Here is a 21,783-nt window from a genome sequence, read left to right as displayed (position 1 = left end):
CTTGTCGGACTATTGACATACTGCTGTAGATAACTTTCCTGGATGCTCCTTTCAAATTCTGCCCCATCCAGACCTCTGACACTAAGTGGATCCCAATCAATATTGGGAAAAATAAAATCTCCCATCACCACCATCGATAGTCACATGTGAGGGTCTGGAAGACTGGAGGTTGGCAAACATGGTGCCACTGTTTAAGAAGGGCAATAAAGACAAACCAGGGAGCTATAGACCAGTGAGCCTGACCTCAGTGGTGGGCAAGTTGTTGGAGGGAATCGTAAAGGACAGGATGTACTTTTATTTGGAAAGACAAGGTCTGATTCGGGATAGTCAACGTGGCTTTGTGCGTGGGAAACCATGCCTCACAAACTTGATTGAGTTTTATAAAGAAGTAACAAAGAAGATTGATGAGGGCAGAGCAGTAGATGTGATCTATATGGACTTCAGTAAGGTGTTCGACAAGGTTCCCCATGGGAGACGGATTAGCAAGGTTAGTTCTCATGGAATACAGGGAGAACTAGCCATTTGGATACAGAACTGACTCAAGGGTAGAAGAAAGAGGGTGGTGGTGGAGCATTGTTTTCCAGACTGGAGGCCTGTGACCAGTGGAGTGCCACAAGGATTGGTGCTGGACCCTCTACTTTTAGTCATTTACATAAATGATTTGGATGCGAGCATAAGGCGTACAGTTAGTAAGTTTACAGATGACACCAAAATTGGAGATGTAGTGGACAGCGAAGAGGGTTACCTCAGATTACAACAGGATCTGGACCAGATGGGCCAATGGGCTGAGAAGTGGCAGATGGAGTTTAATTCAGATAAATGCGAGGTGCTGCATTTTGGGAAAGCAAATCTTATACACTTAATAGTAAGGTCCTAGGGAGTGTTGCTGAACAAAGAGACCTTGGAGTGCAGGTTCATAGCTCCTTGAAAGTGGAGTCGCAGGTAGATAGAATAGTGAAGAAGGCGTTTGGTATACTTTCCTTCATTGGTCAGAGAATTGAGTACAGGGGTTGGGAGGTCATGTTGCAGCTGTACAGGACATTGGTTAGGTCACTGTTGGAATATTGCATACAATTCTGGTCTCCTTCCTATCAGAAAGATGTTGTGAAACTTGAAAAGGTTCAGAAAAGATTTACAAAGATGTTGCCAGGGTTGGAGGATCTGAGCTACAGGGAGAGGCTGAGCAGGCTGGGGCTGTTTTCCCTGGAGCGTCAGAGGCTGAGGGGTGACCTTATAGAGGTTTACAAAATTATGAGGGGCATGGATAGGATAAATAGACAAAGTCTTTTCCCTGTGGTCAGGGAGTCCAGAACTAGAGGGCGTAGGTTTAGGGTGAGAGGGGAAAGATATAAAAGAGACCTAAGGGGCAACTTTTTCACGCAGAGGGTGGTATGTGTATGGAATGAGCTGCCAGAGGAAGTGGTGGAGGCTGGTAAAATTGCCACATTTAAGAGGCATTTGGATGGGTACATGAATAGGAAGGGTTTGGAGGGATATGAGCCGGGTGCTGGCAGGTGGGACTAGATTGGGTTGGGATATCTGGTCAACATGGACAAGTTGGACCGAAGGGTCTGTTTCTATGCTGTACATCTCTATGACTGTATGACCACCACCCTGTTTCCTCTACATCTTTCCATAAACTGTTTACCTATTTGTTCTTCTACCTCACGCTCACTGTTGGGAGACCTGTAATACAGCAATGTAACCAATGTGACTGCACCCTTCTTATTTCTCAGCTCCTCACTGATGCCTCACTGCTCCAGCTATCTGTAGTGTCCTCCTTTAGCACAACTGTGATATCATCCCTGACCAGCAATGCAACTCCTCCTCCCCTTTTACTTCACTCCCTGTGGTGTCTAAAGCATCTGTATCCTGGAACTTTTAGTTGCCAATCATGCTCTTCTTTTAACCAAGTCTCTGTGATCGCAATAACATCATGCTCCCAGGCACCAATCCAAACTCTAAGTTCATCTGCCTTACCCATTATACTCCTTGCATTAAAGTATATGCACTTCAGGCCGCCAGTTCTTTTGTGTTCATCTGCTCTCAGCCTATTCTTCCCCTTGGTAATGCTAACTTTGTGATTCTTAAAGTCTCCAGATTCCACCTCACTGTCTAGTGGTCTTCTCTTCTGGTTCCTAGCCCCTTGCCATATTAATTTGAAACCATTCCAGCAGCAGTAGCAAAAGCTCCCCCAAGGATATTAGTTTCAGTCTGGTTCAGGTGTAGACTGTCCAATTTGTAAAAGTCCCACCTTCCCCAGAACCGGTCCCAATGTCCCACAAATCTGAACTCCTCCCTCCAACACCATCCCTCAAGAGACATCTTCAGTAACCCATTTTTCTCAGGCTCCTTGATGTCACACTCAATCAAAAGATGTCTTTGATGTCAAAGACAGTCACCCTCCCTTCCACTTGAGTCCATGAGTCCATATTTGAATCAAAACTATAATGAGGTCAATATGAGTGAGGTTGGTGAAATTCCAACTAAGCATCAGTAGCAGGTTATTGTTGAGTCATTAAGTGATGCTTAGTACACAGGAGGCAATAATTTCCATCACTTTGCTGATGTATGAGAATAGACTGATGAGTTTTAATTACTCAGTTTGTTTATTTGTACAGGTCACACTTGGGAATCTTTCACACTGTCTATAGTTGTCACTACTGTCATTGTATGGATCAGTTTGGCTAGAGGCCCAGCTAGTTCTGGAGAATGAATGTTCTGTACTATCACCAGAATGTTGTCAGAGCCCATACCACTGCCTTCAGGTAGTTTTTGATAACACTTAGATTAAATTGAGTTGACCAAAAGCTGGTGTCTGCGGTTCGTCCACTTGGCAATTCTGGCTGAAGATAATTAAACATGTTTCACCCTGATCTTTTGTGCTGAGCACCTCCATTGTTGAGAATGGGGCTGTTTGTGGAATCTCGTCCTCCAGTGATTTGTTCAACTGTCCACACCATCCATGGCGAATGTGGCAGGATTGCAGAGCCCAGATCCAACCCATTTACAGTATTGTGAAATTGCCTAAGCCTGTTTATCATTGCTGTTTGATGTGGGAGTAGTTCTGTGTTGTAATTTTACCAGGTTGACAACTCATTTTTAAATATGCATGGTGCTGCTCCTAGTATTGCATTGAATCAGGGTTGATCCCCTGGTTTGATCATAACAGTAGGGGGATATATACACCGGCCATGAGATCAATGATGGATCAATACACCAAGCTCTCGACTAATTGAAGTGGGTGTCAATTAAGTTTTGCCTGTCTTGTTGCAGTCATGACCTTCACTATATTATGGTGAAGGTGATGTTCTTCCTGCTCAATTCCACATTTTACTACTTGGAAGACTGTTGCTGCTCTCCCATCTATTCAGAGTCCATCACATCCCTTCTTTCCCTTGTCCAGATGTGCAGAGCACAGCATACGAGGATAATGCAGCACACTCTGTTTGGAGTGTATTGCAAGGCACCCAGATCTATCAAAGCATCAGAACCCCATCTTCAGTGTGCCTATCATCTGCTGCACCATTGCCCTGTTGGAGGAATGGACTGCATTGTATTTACACTCAGCCTCAGTCAGTGGTTGCGCAATGGTGTCATAGTTGTAGAGGGTAGCCCTTGTCTTCCTGTAACCACCCTTGTAGGCATCTGGTCCTTGATGGTTTAGATACTCCTCTATAATGTGGGACATAGAGGACTCCATGAAAGAGGGAATGTCGGGCGGCATGGTGGCACAGGCGACTGTGTGGAGTTTGCACAGTCTCCCCGTGTCTGCGTGGGTTTCCTCCAGGTACTCCGGTTTCCTCCCACAGTCCAAAAATGTGCAGGTTAGGTGAATTGGCCATGCTAAATTGCCCATAGTGTTAGGTGAAAAGGGGAATGGGTTTGGGTGGATTGTGCTTCAGTGGGTCAGTGTGGACTTGTTGGGCCAAAGGGCCTGTTTCCACACTGTAAGTAATCTAATCTAAGAATGAAATTACCTTGCAAGGACCTTTGACATAGGGACCTTACTCCGTACTTGCAGCACAAACCAGTTAAAATTGACCAGTTGACCTTCTATATATTATCTCATTATTTTCAATTTTAATTTGCTTTTCTTAGCTTGTGGTAGCTCTAAGTTTGTGGGAAGAAAATCATGCTGAGAGGGTGGGAAAAATTGTTGGGAAAACCCCACTGGTTCACTGATGACCTTTACGGAAGGAAACTGTAAGATTGGAAGGATTGTATGATTACTGGTACTTTATCACCCTACCCCGACATTATCTAAGAAAGGCAACATTGTATATAAGAGCATTCAAGGTAAAAGAAAAGGAAATAAAAGAAAATCAGTTCTGTTTCCATGTGCAGCTGATAAAATCTTGAATTATCGTCATGAATTGTGGCCCACAGGTGCTTCATAGAGATTACTTCTGCTTCATAGAGATGACTATGACCATTGACATGGTCCAGTTTACTTGTGACCAGCATTGGTATCCCACAGAGTTGGACACCACTTGCATTTCACATGCAGGGCACTATGATTACTGACATCTTCAACTTGTACTGTGTATGTCCCTGATGAATGCAGTTGTCCCATAATGAGCTTCATATCTCTCACAAGTAGAGCCTGTATGCTTAGAAGTAAACATCAACTCCATCCACACAGGGTGTGGTTGCAATCATTTTCCATTTACAAAGCATATTTCCATTTTTTTATTCATTCACAGGATGAGGGCATTAGTGGCTAGGCTAGTATTTATTGCCCATCCCTAATTGCTTAGAGGGCATTTATGAATCAACCACATTGCTGTTCATCTGAAGTTGCATGTAGGCCAAACCAGGTAAGGATGGCAGTTTCCTTCCGTAAAGGACATCAGTGAACCAGTGGAGTTTTTCCAACAATTTTTCCCACCCTCTCAGCATGATTTTCTTCCCACAAACCTAAAGCTACCACAAGCTTAGAAAAGCAAATTAAAATGGAAAATAATGAGATAATATAGAAGGTCAACTGGTCAATTTTAACTGCTTCCACTCTTTAGGCTTGGAGTTAATTCAATATTAAATGGTAAGTGGGGTGGGGGGGTGCAGTGTGTTTGGAGGGCTTTATAAAGCCATTAGGATTTCACAAAGAACTGTTCTGCGGAGTAAGGAGCTGATATTACTCTGCCATCTAAAAGAACTCTTCTCCTACCAAGATCAAAACAAATAATAGGATAACAAAAATAAAGACTAAATGAGTGAGTTTGAGCAAGTAAGAGAATGCAAAGAAATTAATTACAGGAAAATAGTGCAGGAGAGAGAGACAGTTCAGATGCGCAGTGACATTGCTTTTCAATCTATGGGATCTCAGATGAATCCAATTCAAATTCTGAGGAAGGAAATTTCTATTCTCCACTTCCTGAAAAGATTGTATACCTCAAGCAGTTCCAAGTAGTCATAGTTAAAAATCACACAAAACCAGGTTATAGTCCAACAGGTTTAATTGGAAGCACTTGCTTTCGGAGCGCTGCACCTTCATCAGGTGGTTGTGGAGTACACAATTGTAAGACACAGAGTTTATAGCAAAAGTTTACAGTGTGATGTAACTGAAATTATACAGTGAAAAATACCATGATTGTTTGTTAAATCTCTCATCTGTTAGAATGACCATGGTAGTTTCACTTCTTTCATATGCAAATCACAAAAAGTTTTTTAAAAGTTACATTCTCAGGTTAACTTTAACAATTGGTGTCAGCCCAAACAATGTATTGAAGGTGTTAGCCCCCTGTCTGCTACTGTCTGTGCCATAATGTTTAGATTGATTCTAAGCTAAAAAAAGAATTAATAGAATCTTTCATGGATTCTTCCCCACCAACTAGTCATGCCTTCATATCTCATGAAATGCCTTGGGCCAGTGATAATCTGAATGTCATTCAGAGATGCTATAAAGATGGATGAAACAAGAAGATAATTGTGTAGCTCTTATAAAAATGACATGAATTTTTTTTTAAATTGGTAGGTCATAATAAAAGATAAAGGTTTTGAGATGTTTTAATTACTTTGCAATGGAGTCATTATTGCTAGACTTGCAAGTGAACAGTATAATCATTGTATAAATTTGTGACCATTGTTTGTGAACATTATAACCTTTGGTTTGTAAACTGCTGTTTCAATGAAAACTGTTGACATTTGTACTGGACTGAATTTCAATCAAAGTACTGAAGCTAAACTCTTCTGATATTGAGCATAAACATTGCATAATAGTAAACGGAATCCAGTGCTGAAAGATAAACACCTTGGTGACATAGTTCAAATTCTTCATTCAATGTTGTGAAGCTATATCTAAAGTTATTTAGGGAACAGTGCTGCATTCATGGGAATATTCATTAAAATTGAAGTATGTTATTTTTTTCCTTGAACGAAACTCATGAGGATGAGAGCTCCAAGGTTATTTGATTGAGTATTGTAAAATAATGATAGAACAAGATTGTGGCTTCAATGACAAATTATTTCAGTTAATTAGGTTGGGAAAATTTGTTCAGAGAAGAATCGTCCAGATTAATTTTTTCTGTTATTGTCCAAGGTTGTTATCAATTCACTTATCTCTCACAAGTGACTACATGGACTCTGGAAACAACATAACCCCATGTAGCGAGGAATTGATTAATTGCATGATGGGATTTGATTTTTTTTTCAGCTGAGCATTTTCCTATGTTGGGTATGTACATCTGTCACATTTGTCCATTCAGGTGGCTGTTATGATCATTTGAAAAGCAGTGACTTCTTTTTTACATAAAATTAGTCATCACACTTCAAGCTTAATTTATTTTGCAAAACGCTTTGCAATATCTTGATATGATCTATGAAGAAGTATAATTTTTCATTGTCGCTTTTTACTAAATTGGTCAGCTGTATGGAATGTTTAGTCAAATAAGGAGGAAACAACATAGTCAGTGTATGTCCCATCAATAAATCCTTTCCCATTGTTGTGAACAAACCAGCATGTGATATTGGCACCCCACTTTGAATCAAGTCGATAATCTTTCTGCCATCCTCTGTAAAAAAAAGATAAAATTATAAAATGATTACAATTTCCAAAAATATCATTCTAAATAAATTCTAATATACAAATAAATTCTAATATATTCTTAGTATATAAGTATAAACCACAACTTAAACTTCTACCTTGTTACTATCAGATTATGACCCTTTACAACCATTGTGGCTTCTGGTTTTTCTGGGTCTGATCCAGGATGAATGTTATACACCTTATAAGGAACATCATGGTAAAATTGACCTGTGCAAACATTAAATAAAATCAGTGCTGGCAAAGATTAGAATTTCACAAATCCATCAGTGCATAATAAGAAATATAAAATATCCCACTCAAACATTGAAACTTGGCTCCAACTGGTATAAATCTTTGTTCAATGATAGCCACTAATCTCTGAATAATAAAATCAAAGGTTTAGGCCCCAATCCTGAGTTTTGAGCATGTAATATAGATTGACATTCAGCACAGTACTGAGACCGTGCTACATTGACAAAGTTGAAGTATCTTAGATGAAATATGAAATATGCTGCCTGAGAGGATCTAAAAGATGGTTTCTGTTTGTTCAGAATTGTGAGCATTGCTGACAAAGCATTTTTCTTGAACCACTTCAGTTTTTGTGCTACAGGTACGCTGTGCTATTAGAAAGAGAGATCCAAGATTTTAACTGAGCATCCATGAAAGAAGAGTGATATAGCCCCAGGTCAGGGGTGGTATGGCTCAGATTTTGCAGATGGTGATGATCCTGTGCTGCTCTTGCCTACCAGGTAGCAGAGATCTTTGGAATAGAAGGTGCTATTGTTTGCACATTGTCGTATTACATCAGTACATCTTTTCTGTGGGACACACCACTGCAACTGAGAATCATTGGTGGAGCAAGTGAATGCTTAAAGTCGTGGATGAAGTACTGAACAAGGAGGCTACCATGTCTTTGATGGCATCAAGTTTCTTGAGTGTTGTTAGATCTGCCCTCATCCAGAGTGATATATTTCATCACACTCCTAACTTGTGGCGTGTGGGTTGTAGTCAGGCTTTGGCAATTCAGGTGGTGACTTACTTACCCCAGAATTTGTTCCTGTAGCCTCTATTTATATGGCTAGTCCTGCTCAGATTCTGGTCATTGGTAATCCCTAGGATGCTGTAATGGGGAAATTCACCAACAATAATGATACTGAATGTCAAAGAGGGACGGGTATAGAAGAAAATCCCTACAGAGTGGAAATAGGCCCTTCAGCCCAACAAGGCCACACTGACCTTCCGAAGAGTAATTCACCCAGATCTCTTCCCCTATCCTATTACTCTACATTACCCCTGATTAATGCACCTAGCCTGCACATCCCTGAACACTATGGGCAGTTTTATATGGCCAAGACACCTAACCTGCACATCTTTGGATTGTGGGAGGAAACCCATGTAGACACAGGGAGAACGTGCAAACTCCACACAGACAGTCGCCTGAGGCTGGAATTGACCAGGGTCCCTGGTGCTGTGAGGCAGCACTGTGAGCCACTGTGCCACCTTAAATTCTCTTGTTGGCTAGATTCTGTCTTGTTGGTAATAATTGTTTTCTGGCATTTGTGTGGTATGAATGTTATTTTGTTTTCATTTATTAGCTGGAGCTATCCAAAGAAAAACAGGGTGAGGCCTCGCAGTGTCCTCTATGACATCAATATAACATTAATCATGTAATTTTTATTTGTGGAATGTTACTGCATGCTCATTGCTACCACATTCCCCTGCATTACAACACTGAATACACATTAAAATTGGGTATCAAATGCATTAGGCATCCTGAGATGCTATGTAAAGTTCTCTCTTGACAGTATAGGTGATAAAGTGAATGTGCTGCATACCAAGTAATCCATGAGTCATATTTGAAAGCCTGTGGCTATCAATTGTATAAAATCCCAGGAAGTCTCTGTGCAGAGGGTGGTTTTTCCAGACGCGATGCAGCACAATAACAAATGTTGCACCATCCCCCATTGTTATTGTAAGATCTTTCTCTTTCCTGATGGATACTGCACAGCTAGATAGAGATAATTTTTGTGTTCAAATATAATTGATCCAAAATTGTTTCAGTTCTTCATAAAAGCATAAGTAAAGTGAATGACTACAGGGTATATTATCTGAAGCAGTTTAGCAGCTGTTGCTTTAGATTAAATGTTCCCATGCTGAGCAAAGAGAAAAGCAGCACTCATGTTTTAAAAATTCACTTATGGCATGTGGCATCACTGGCTGGGCCAGCATTTATTGCCCATCCCTAATTGCAGCTCACCATCACCTTCTCAAGGGCAACAAATGCTGGTGTAGCTCATGTCACTCACATCCTAGCAATCACAGAATTCCTATAGTGTGGAAACAGACCATTCAGCCCATCAAGTCCACACTGACTCTTCAAAAAGCATCCCATTCACACCCTGCATTTACCAAGGCTAAACCACCCTACACAATCCTGCACACTATGGGCAATTTAGTATAGATTGGCCAATCTACCTAACATGCACATCTTTGGACTATGAGTGGAAACCGGAGCACCCAGAGGAAACCCACACAGACACAGGAAGCACGGTGGCACAGTGGTTAGCACTGCTGCCTCACAGCGCCAGAGACCCGGGTTCAATTCCCGCCTCAGGCGACTGACTGTGTGGAGTTTGCACGTTCTCCCCGTGTCTGCGTGGGTTTCCTCCGGGTGCTCCGGTTTCCTCCCACACTCCAAAGATGTGCAGGTCAGGTGAATTGGCCATGCTAAATTGCCCGTAGTGTTAGGTAAGGGGTAGATGTAGATGTAGGGGTATGGGTGGGTTACGCTTCGGCGGGGCGGTGTGGACTTGTTGGGCCGAAGGGCCTGTTTCCACACTGTAAGTAATCTAATCTAATATGCAAACTACCAAAGCTGGAATCAAACCCAGATCCCCGTGAGGCAGCAGTACTAACCATTGAGCTATCATGCTGCCCTATTAACTTAAAAATATGTGTGCTGCTGTTCTTTCTCTCCAGTTTTGGATAACTTGATGTTATTGTCAGTGAAATTTTAAACTTGTGATATAATCAATTTAACACAATGGGAATTTATCTGCAATGGGAAGTAGCTTCTCAGTTTTTATTACATAAATTTTACTGTGCAAGTGTATATACTGGCAAGCCAATAGGAACACCGTATCAACTGCACTCAAGTTAGAGATCTAAAAGGCTCAACCTTATGTTTCATTGGCCATATATGAGTTTAGTCAAGGTTTTTAGAGAGTTTGGTGGATATGGATAATGGGAGACACATCTGCATTGGATATATTCCTCCTTAGCGTGTATAGCCAGTTGCTGAAGTGCTACTCTGGCTGAGTGACCGCCACATGCTAGTGAAAAGGAACTACTTCAGCACAATACCACCTTCCCAGTCCTACAGCCACATCAAATACTGAACATAACACTGTGTTCAGCTCACTACACTACGTGACAGATGAGGACATGAAGTTGTGTCATTCATATGGGACCCTTGAAAGTTGAATGAATAGTGGTTTCGCTTCAGCCAACACTGGCCTTTTATATCATGATTGCTGCCAACTTCAATACTATTGATACATCTGGGAACAATTTGCAACTATCAATGTCATGTGGCAAGTTGGCTTTGACCAGTATCTGATCTCTGAGCTGCCTCACTCTGAATGCAAATGAAATTGGTAAGGCAATTTTTGTGAAGTCAATTTAACTGCTCTTTGTAAATGCCTCTGTCATGTATTACTATTGCAATGTACTAGTATTCAGCAAATATGGATCTGTGCTTTCACCCAAAACTGACACTGTCTCTGTCTGACCTAGGAACACTTTGCAACTAGAGAAGAGAATGTGATGGCTGGTAACACAAATCATGCTGGACACCATCAGCACCAGGCCCAGTGTGGCTGCCACTTTAACACCCCAATTCCCTCATATGTATCTGTTCCCCATTACCACACTACTCAGGTAGCCCTTTCCAACCATAGTGCCCAATGGTGAGAAACACCACATTAAACTTATTTACACCTATCTTTCCTGCCCTTGAACTTCAGCATTACATCTTGTGATGTCAATTTGCTCCTTTATGTTCTCCCTGTGGAGGCCACAGGGATGGCCATAACTCTTGCTCCCAAAGCCCACCATACTCTTCAATGGAGCTCTGAATTTCCACGTTGAACTTGGGTTTCTCCTGTGTTCATTCTCTCCCTAGTACTTTAACTGTCTCTGCATTTTGTTCATTAGCCTTGTCTCCTCCACTCCCACGCTGCCCTTGCTGAATCTTAATCCATGTGAACCTTCCCGAAAGATCAACGGAAGGAAACCCAGTGCTGTTTTTTTTAGACCTATACCAACTTCAACTAACAGCACTAGACATGAGTGACCAGATGTCTGACTGATGTGTTCATAACTCCCTAGTTAAAGATACTCAAATTCCCCAACTCCTTGTGCTCACCCTACAGGACTGACCACAAAACACGCCTCAGATTCTACTGGCATGAATCTCTGACCGTGAGCCACCCAGTCAATGACTGATTGTGATAAAATCCCTGTGCCTGTGACAGATGGTACTAGGGCAAACACATGGCAGTTTATTATTGCAGACAATACCTCTCATATGTTAACGTTGCTGTAGTTGACCAAGGGATAATAGTATTTTCTTCATTACAATAAATGGTGATTATTTCAGTTGTCACTGCCATTTTCATGTTGATTTTCCTGTTTTCAATCCCAAATGTTCCAAAGTATGTATTTAATGTTTGGTTGTTTTCGATTTTCTTGTCTCCTATTAATTGTCCATTTATATTTATACCTGTAGTTTTATGACAAATGTATAAAAAATAAATGAAAAACAATAAACCCAATGTACAAATAAAGCATTTGATTAATGGTGATGATTATTAAAACACCAAAGTTATGGTAGTTATTTGGATAACCCAACAGGAAGAATGGAGGTAGAATGGAAAAGTGAGAGGGTGCAAAAAAACATTCAGGCAAATAGTTAAAAAGGTGAAGCAAAGTGCATAGAATGGAACATGGGAGATATTATATACTATGAAGACAAAAGCTAGAATGGGCACCAGCATGTGGATGAGCCTAAATAAAAAGAAAGAAAGGAGCAGTGGCTAATTTGGCATACCCTTTGTCACCATGGTCCAGCCAAAACAAATAAACAATATAGAAACAAAAATGTATTTGATAAGGTAAACCGCAAAGAACCAAAAGAAACAAAAGAAGGAGATAGCAAGAGAAAGCGAAACTGAGAGAAATAGCAAAGTGAAGGCAATAGAAAAAGTTACAAAATAACATGTTTTTTCACTCCCCATCTGCAATAGTGTCGGAGATTTTCTAGTAATGGTGCTACTAATTCCCAATATTTCCTTGTGCATAAATTTTGTGTCAACCTGCAGCGTTTGTGTGTATCCTTTTCTGGATAAGTATATATTAATGTAACAGAATGGAAAAATTAGTAACTAATCTCTCCATAAAGATATAATAGCTGCAAAATAATATGATTTAATTTTTCACAAGAACGTGTTCAGAAAAAACATTTCACAATGTAATTATTTTGACAGTAAGGAGAGACAAATAAGAATTTCCCTCCTTTTCATTGAATCATAAAATTTAATGTACTTTTGCAGAGATTTAGAACAATGCCTATGATCTTTCTTGGAAATGTGCTGTAGAAATTATTTTCCTGTAAATGCAATAGAAAATCTAGTGTTTCTGGGGATGTAAAAACAACCCAAACATTCTTCAAACAAAAGCAAATAAGTTTTCTAGATATCCTGGCAAAGGCTTATCTTTCATTTCATTTTGTTCTCTCATTGCTATATTAGAGGCCTAGCTGTGTGGAAATTGGTTCTTCTATTTGCATAAAAACAAATAATTGCTGACGAAATATCTTATGGCATTTTGTGTAGTGATTGCAATGAGCTCAGCCAGGAGGGTCTCATAGAATATGAGTTTCCTGATTGGGGCTGTTAAGTAGATCCAATCAGGGATTCCAATCAGTGCCAGACATCTGTTCACTCTGAAGGAGCTGGATCAATGTCAAGGACTCTCCACATGTAAATAAAGGTTGACTTGGTGAAAGGTACCGACCTCTGTGGAGTTATTTCATTTAGCATTCCAAAGCAACTATATCAATGCATTTTATTTTATGATTGGTTTCGATTCTAATGCTCTGCTTAAAATAAACTCTATGTTACCTGTCTGTAGATCTGTGACAAGATTTAATATTGAACCTGGTTTCCCATTTATGTTGAAACAGATGGCATTCAATTGTTTCGGTAGTTGGATAATGAAATGTGGATCACCATCAACTTAAAAATAAAGTTAAAAAATGTTAACAGCCATTAGAAATCAACATTTATTCTTTAAGGATAACAACATATTACATTTTCTAAGGTCAGACATCAGAATAGAGGGGAAAAACATGCAAAGAAAGAGAGAAATATGTTGTATCCTATTTGTTTTATACACAAAAAAGACATCATTTTATGTACTAAAATAAAAGCAAAATCCTTTAGATGTTGGAGATTCAAAAAACAGAACAGTTTCAGAAGATTAATATTGCACATGAAATGTAAACTGTTTTCCTCTTCACAGATGTTTTCATGTCCATGATCCTCTGCAATGTGATATAGCTGAGGGATGAAGGATTGAGACAATACAATGGGTAGAATAATTGTGTGAGAGGTGCATGTTAAAATGTTCAAAATCTTACTCATAACTTAAATCCACAGCCCACAAATCTACTTTTGAATTTTTTTCTAAGTTGCAGGTAGTGATTAGTGGGGTACCACAGGGATCAGTGCTAAGATGCCAAATATTTATAATATCTATTAATGAATAGGTTGGGGGAGCTAAATGCAATCTCTCCAAGTTTGTGGATGACACAAAGCTGAGTGGGTGGCTGAGCTGTGAGGAAGATCAGAGATGCTTGTCTGTGACTTGGACTAGCTGAGTGAGTGGGCAAATGCATGGTAGATGCAGCATATTGTGGATGAATATGAGGTTACCGATTTTGGTAGCAAAATCAGGAAGGCAAATGATTGTGCAATTTATAGCCATCTGGATAATGAGACCTGGATGTCCTTTCTACACCACTCACTTAAGGTAAACATACAGGTATGGCAGACAGTGAAGGAGGCCTTGATGATGAGAGGATTCGAGTTAAGAAGCTGGAATGTCTTGCTGCAATTATATAGGGCCTTGGTGACGCCACACCTGGAATATTGTTTGCAGTTTTGGTCTCCTTATCTGAGAAAGGATGTTCCTGCAATAGAGCTAGTATAGTTAACAGACTGACTCCAGGGAAGGTGAGACTGACATTTGAGGAGAGGGTTGAATCAGTTAGGATCATATTCAATCAAATGCAGAAGAATGAGAGGGATTTTAAGCCTATAAAATTCTAACAGGACTGGATAGGCTGGACACGGGAAGAAAATTCCCAATGTCAGGGGAGTCTAAAGCCAGGGGTGACACTCTAAGGATACAGGACAAACCATTTAGGAGACTGAGAAAAGAGAAATTTCTTCATGCAGAGAGTAGCGACCCTATGGAATTTGCTATCACTGAAAGCAGTCAAGGCCAAAACATTGTATGATTTCAAGAACAAATTGGGTATAGCCCTTCAGGTTAAAGGGATCAAAGAATATGGAGGGAAAGGACGACTGGCTACTGCGTAGCATGATCAGCCATGATCATAATGAATGGGGAATGATAGTGGGGAAAATTCTCAAATCCATTATCAAAGATTTTATAGTGGAACATTCAGAAAGTAGTGTCAGAATCAGACAGAGTCACCATGAATATATGAAGGGGAAATCATACTTGACAAGTTTGTTGGAATTCTATGAAGGTGTAACTAGTAGAATTGATAAGGGGGAAACAGTCGATGTGGTATATTTTGATTTTCAGAAAGTGTTTGACAAAGTCCTGCATAAGAGATTATTGTGCAAGATTAAAGCACATCAAATTGGGGGAAGTGTGTTGAGAAAGCTAGGACACTGGTTGGCACAGAGGAAACAAAGAGTAGGAATTAATGGGTCCTTTTCAAATTGGCAAGCAGTAACTAGTGGGGTGCTACAGGCATATATATTAATGATTTAGATGAGGAAACAAAATGTAACATCTCCAAACTGGCAGATGATACAAGTTGGGTGGGAGGGTGAACTGTGACGTGGATGCAAAGATGCTTCAACATGATCTGAACAGGTTGGGTGAGTGGGCAAATCAATGACAGATGCAGTGTAATTTGGATAAATGTGAGGTTATTCACTTTGGAAGCAAAAACAAGAAGGCAGATTACTCCCTGAATGGCTGTAAATTGTGAGAGGTAAGTGTGCAGTGAGACCTGGGTGTTCTTGTGCACCAGGTGCTGGAGGTAGGCATGCAATGCAGCAGGCGATAAAGAAGGCAAATGGTATGTTGGCCTTCATTGCAAGAGGTTTCGAGTACAGAGCAAGCATGTGCAGTGGAGTTATACAGAATCTTGGTGAGGCCACACCTAGAATATTGTGCACAGTTTTGATCTCCTTTTCTGAAGAAAGAGGCACTTGCTCTCGAGGGAGTGCAGCAAAGGTTTACTAGGCTGATTCTGGGGATGGCAGGACTGATGTATGAGCAGAGATTGACTCGGATAGGATTGTTTTCCCTAGAGTTCAGATGAGTGAGGTGGGGGTTGTGGGTGGGGGGCGGTTATCCTAACAGGTCTAGATAGGATTGGGGCAGGGAGGATGGTGGGTGTATCCAGAACCAGGGGTAACAGTCTGAGGATTTGGAGTGGACCATTTAGGATAGAGATGAGGAGACGAGGAGACATTTGTTCAAGCAGAGTGGTGAGGCTGTGGAATTCATTATCACAGGAAGTAGGTGATGCCCAAACATTGAATGTATTCAAGAGATGGCTAAATATAGCATTGGGGTGAATGGGATCAAAGGTTACAGGGAGAAAGCAGGATTAGGCTATTGAATTGGATGATCAGCCATGATCATGATGAATGGCAGAGCAGGCTTGTAGGGCCGAATGGCCACCTCCTGCTTCTATATTCAATGTTCCTATGTAATGGCAGAGTATGTTCAAAAGGCTGACGGGTCTATTCCTGTTCCCATTTTCTATGTTTCTATATTTCTGATTTTAAATCGAAAAGAAAGGGATGGTATGTTGTCAGTTTAAAAGTTATGATGAGGCTAAATGTCTCAAATTGTACCACAGTTTAAATTTAACCCAGCAAGCAAGTCTCCCCAGGCTTCAGGAAACCTGCAACTAAAGGGAGGTGAGGGCTGCGGAATCAAGAAGCTAAGTGTCTTTCTAATTAGCTACTACAGCCAGTTTATCTGCCTCACTGACCATTCACTTTGATCAGTCACTCCCAGCCTGCATTCTGTTCTGTTACCTTGATGCACTTGTATAGTACATCTGTCTGTTAAGCATGTAAGACAGCACTTTTCATTGTACCTTGTCACATGTGACAGTAATACATCAAATCAAAAATCAATCCCTCAACTTTCTCAGGTACAATGCTTTCACTCTCCCTAGATTCTTCAGATCATTGTCCTAATTCCTGATTTCCCAGATACCTTGCATATATCCAACAGGACTTCTGAGCTTCCTTGATCCAGCCACTTGTCATCTCCCTGGTTTCCAATTGTCTTTCTGACCTTTGATGTCTACTCCATTGTAGATTGAAAGCTGACCCTTACCCTTTATTTTAATCGCTTCTCCATCTGACTTCTAATGTCCTTTGCTTCCAATCATATCCTGCACTGAACCTCAATTTTACTTCCATCCTCCAATTTTGTCTCCCAGCACACACACACACACACACACACACACACACCACTCTGAATTTCTCCCTTCTCTCAATTTGCCTGTTGCATCCTTGTGTTAAAGACCTAGGCTCCCAGTAGCCAGCCTCTCAATCTTGCAAGGCTTGGAAACAGAGATATAAAATGGCAACAGATCCTGTTCTTCCGGATTTCAAAAAAGCACTCTCCTCCCTTCCTGTCTTGGAAATAATGTTCAGCCCAGAATATCTGGATAGAGAAATAACATCTCCATCCTTCTGCAGCCCAAACCGGATTTATAAAGGGAAGGCAAGACATGTAGTAAAGGTGCTTGGAAGCTGTCAGAAATATGACTAATATCATCAAAACCTATCAATTAAGCTGTTAAAGCCATTTCAAAATAACTTATTGTATGTGCACTGTGTCTGCTTAATGGTTAGAAAGAAACATGAACAACTTACCACTAGTTACTGAATGGTCAGCTGTTTAAAAATAAATAAAACAAATTAATGCAACTTACAATCAAATTACATTGAGATTAGATATTACAGTTCTTCAGTGAGTTATGAAGCAGTAAACTAACTATGTGGCTCAGATAATAATGTAAGTCACTCAAGCTTTACTTTCTTGCTGAGGATTTGAACTTGTGAAATCAAACTACTGTTTTATAGTGATATTATATAAAAACCTTTTTCTTAGCGTGATGCTGTTGCTGTGGTTCTATTACTCCCTAATGACTGACAGGTGACAACAGGACGCCAAGACTTTATTTCCTTAACAGTAAAATCTAATATCGTACTCCATCTGTGATGTAGAATGAGAACTGAGAGGTTATAACTGGCAAGAAAGATTCAAAAGGCTGGGGTATTCTTGTCAAGAAAAGGCAGTGCTGAGAGGGAGGGAGAGGGTTGAATGGAGACAATTTGAGGGTCCTGTGATGATTTCAATAATGAAAGAACTTGATAGGATGGACATGGAGAAAATGTTTTCATTTGTGGGAAAGACCAAAGCTAGAAGCCTTAAATTTAGGGTTCTGGCAATCCCTAAATCAAACAGAGAATAAACTTCCTAAAGAGTTGTAAAAAGTTGGAATGTCCTATCACAAAGCTTAACTGCAGTGATAGCATTGCTATATGTAAGAGAAAGCTAAATAACCTTGAGTTATGAAAGAGAAAGGTAGGATATGTTGATTGCATTAGGTGGAACGGGATGACAGGAAGCTTGCATGAAATTTTAGCAGAACTTTGTTGGGCTGTATGTTTCTGAGCTATAAACTTGAAATATTTGTAGTATTAACAGATTTTTTGGGAAACATAATTATACAGATTAAAGAGACCATCTTATATACATGATAATGAAATATCTTACAATAGATGAAAATGACCTCCATCCTTTCCTATGTCCTTTTGACTAGAACACCTTCTGTTAAACTACATAACCTAAATTTTTGTTCAGCCAATTTATAACATTTAATTTCTTTCTCTCTTTGGAGTTCTCGGGTGTTTTACCCCTTTCTTCCCTTGCTAATCTCTGTTTCTGGAGTTAAAGTTTAAGCTTTCGAATTTCTCTTTCTTTTACAAATTCTTAATTTTTTTTCTTTTTCTTGAGAATCTTAATATCATTTCTATCTCAATTACAACTGTATTTTAATCAAATAAGCTGAAATGCTGTACAGTGCTTCAGTTAATTTTTCTTCCTTCCTATCCGACATGTTCCATTACTACCTCAGTTACATCAGGTTTTTCTGTTCCTGCTCTTAACCCTTACTCCAATTTTTCTTCTAATGCTATTAAACTGTTAAAATTGTGTTTTTTTGCAAATCACTTAGGGATAGTATTCTCTATCCAGAAAAGTCATAGCAACAACAAAGCCATTGCAATAAGTATAGAAAAATTGACTATGAAAATGTTATCCCTTTTAACATAAACAAAGTCCTAACACTCATTTTGTTTCTACATCTGCAAGGGGCAAGAGTCCTCAATTTATGTTACAATTAGACAAGACTACCAACTTTATGTTACAATTCCACGTGAAACCAGTAAACTTATGTTATGACTAGATTAGAGATCAGTGTTTTTTGCTTAACATTTGAAATCCTGGGTGCTTAGTAAAGAGTGAACTCACAGTATTCCATGAATTTTAACAAAAAAATTACTATACCAAGTTAGAAAAGTAACACAAATCTACAATACAAATTTACAGTTTATATTCTAGCTTGAGATAATATGGGTTAACAGAAACTGAAGTGAAATACCCCCAGTAGCAGGTACAGTCAAGATAGTTTCATGAATTATTCAGCAATCTACCCAGAGTTTAGTGATACTGAGAGTGAGTAAATCTAATTAAATCATTGATATGCTACCACCATTTTCCTCTGCCTGGCTGAGCTCATCCTCACTCTGAACAATTGTTTTAACTCCTCTCACTTTCTTCAAGTAATGGGGTGGCCATGGGTACCTGCAAGGGCCTCAGTTATGCCCATCTCTTTATGGGGTATGTGGAACATTCCTTGCTCTAATCCTTTCCCAGCCCCCACCCATAACTCTTGCTCTGACATATCAATGATATCATTGGTGCTGCTTTCTGGTCTTGTCTGGAATTGGAGAAGTTCATCTATTTCATTTCCAATTTCCACCCTGCTCTCACCTTCACCTTGTCTGTCTCTGACTTCTCTCTTCACTTCCTCAACATCTGTTTCCATTTCTGGGGATAGGTTGGCCACTAATATTCAGTACAAACTAACTGACTTCCACAGTTACCTTCAATATATCTCGTCACACCCTACTTCCTGTACAGACTCTTCCATTCTCCCAGTTCCTTCATCTCAGTCACATCTGTTCTGATGATGCCAACTTTGACATGGGGGCCTCTGAAATACCCATGTTCTTCCTCAACTGAGAATTCCCCAGCACCATTGTTGACAGGGCCCTCAGCCTGGTCTGACCCATCTCATGCACTTCAGCTCTCACCCACTGTCTTCCCTCCCACAACAGCGAGAGGGTGCCCCTTATCCTCACCTATCATCCCACTAGTATCCACATCCAGAGGATCATCAGCTGCCATTTCCACAACGTACAGTGGGATGCCACCACCAGACATATATTTCCCTCCCCTCCTTGTCCGCCTTCTATAAGGACTGTTCTGTCTGGGACACCCTGGTTCATTCTTCCTTCGCTCCCAACACTCCTCTAACAGCCCCATGGCACCTTCCCCTGTAACCGCAGTAGGTGCCATTTTCTTCCTCCCTCCTCATTATCCAAAGGCCCAAGTACACTTTCCAGGTGAAGCAGTTCTTTACCTGCACTTCACCCAATCTAGTCTACTGCATTCGCTGCTCACAAACATGGTATCCTCTATGATGGGAAAACAAAGCGTAGACTTGGTGACCCCTTTCCAGAACACCTATATTCTGGCCACAAAAAAGATTCTGAGTTTCCAGTTGCCCATCACTTCAACAACCACCTGCTCCTTTGCTAACATCTTTGTCTTAGTGAAGCTCAGCTGAGCTGGAAGAACAGCACCTCATCTTCCACTTGGGAAATCTACAGCCTTCTGACTTAATATCAAATTCAACCAGTTTAGAGCTTGAGGCACCTTCTCCCATGTCCTTACCACCAACCCCCACACACCAGGCTTAGTTATCATATGTGTCAAGAGTGTGGTGCTGGAAAAGCACAGCAGGTCAGGCAGCATCTGAGGAGCAGTAAAATCAACATTTCAGGCAAAAACCCATTTGCCCAAAACATTGATTTTCATGTTTCTTGGATGCTGCCTAACCTGCTGTGCTTTTCCAGTACCACACTCTTGACTCTAATCTCCAGGATCTGCAGTACTCACTTTCACCTACACATTACCTATTGTTAGCCACTAATAGTCCCCATTCGTGGCCATTCAATTTGCTCGACTGACCATAATCCACTCCTTTGTCTGCCCACCTATGCTTCTGTCTCTTTGGGCTAGCTTCACCTATCGTTTACTCCTTATCCCTTCCACCGCCACTCCCCATCACCCCACCCTACCTTCTGCATAACAACCAACCTTTTTCTTGCTACCATCAGTTCTGATGAAGGGACCTGAAACATTAACTGTGATTTCTCTCCACAGATGCTGCCAGACCTGCTGAAATATTTTCAGCAATTTCTGTTTTATTTCTGATTTCCAGCATCTGCTCTTCTTTCAGTTTCTCGTTTAGTCCTTGTCTTCTTTATTTTTGATGATCTAGCCTTGAAACTCCATCAAATTCTCTATGTCACAGACTGTCTTAACAACTGAGTTGGCCATTCGATCTCTTCTCCAAGAACACATTCCTTCCTGAGACTTCTTGTAATCGTCTAATTGCTGTACAATTTCAACTTTTGGATGAACTTGTACTTTGCCTAAATTTTCTCAAGAAAATTCTCAACAAGGCTCCAACACACACTGCCTCTTCTTTTTCAAATGAGCTAACTTCCATCTGAGATTGCATCTCATTGGGTTACATAAACACGACTCTAATATCTAATTGCTGGCACAATTTCTTTGAGTAGAACTCTACTACCAATGGGCCTTTGCCCCAATTGCATGAAGCCAGTTAACAGCAGCACTTTACAACATGGTGTCACCTTCTCTCTTGTCTGTCGCTGACTACAACATGTCTAATCCCTGAGTTGCTGTTCACTGACCCTTGAATTGATTGAGTGACCTATTAAAAACCTTTCAACAAGTTCCACTCTTGCTTTTGGGTAAGATCAAATGTAACCAGCAGTTGAGCACCTCGTGCTTAAATGTTACAATCTCAACAGGCTTCCAACCCCGCAGTACAAATGGAAACAGAAAAAGATGTTATATTACAGACTGCAGTATTTCAAGAAGGTAGCTCACTGGTATCTTCTCAAGGGATGGGTAATAAATGTGATGCCACATCCCAAGTATAAACAAGTATATTTTAAAAATAATCTTTGTGTTTTTTTTAAACCACTACAGATTTTTAAAAATTTTCTTGTTAGATTTTG

General features: G+C 40.3%; 1 protein-coding gene across 1 annotated transcript in view; it reads right to left on the bottom strand.

Moving 5' to 3' along the window:
* Positions 1-5,441: 5,441 nt before the first annotated feature.
* The window catches only part of LOC140483681 (inter-alpha-trypsin inhibitor heavy chain H3-like), a 60,048-nt gene continuing 43,706 nt past the window's right edge, over positions 5,442-21,783 (bottom strand). Inside the window, exons 17-22 of the mRNA XM_072582052.1 lie at positions 17,254-17,274; positions 13,210-13,323; positions 11,609-11,810; positions 8,863-9,035; positions 7,144-7,255; positions 5,442-7,013 (exon numbers count right to left, since the gene is read on the bottom strand). Coding sequence (XP_072438153.1) covers positions 6,881-7,013; positions 7,144-7,255; positions 8,863-9,035; positions 11,609-11,810; positions 13,210-13,323; positions 17,254-17,274 — 755 coding nt within the window. The 3' untranslated portion in view covers positions 5,442-6,880. The remainder of the gene's footprint in view (positions 7,014-7,143; positions 7,256-8,862; positions 9,036-11,608; positions 11,811-13,209; positions 13,324-17,253; positions 17,275-21,783) is intronic.

Source organism: Chiloscyllium punctatum, chromosome 12 (genome assembly GCF_047496795.1).
Source record: "Chiloscyllium punctatum isolate Juve2018m chromosome 12, sChiPun1.3, whole genome shotgun sequence".
NCBI lineage: Eukaryota > Metazoa > Chordata > Chondrichthyes > Orectolobiformes > Hemiscylliidae > Chiloscyllium > Chiloscyllium punctatum.
This window is presented reverse-complemented; position numbering and strand designations above follow the sequence as displayed.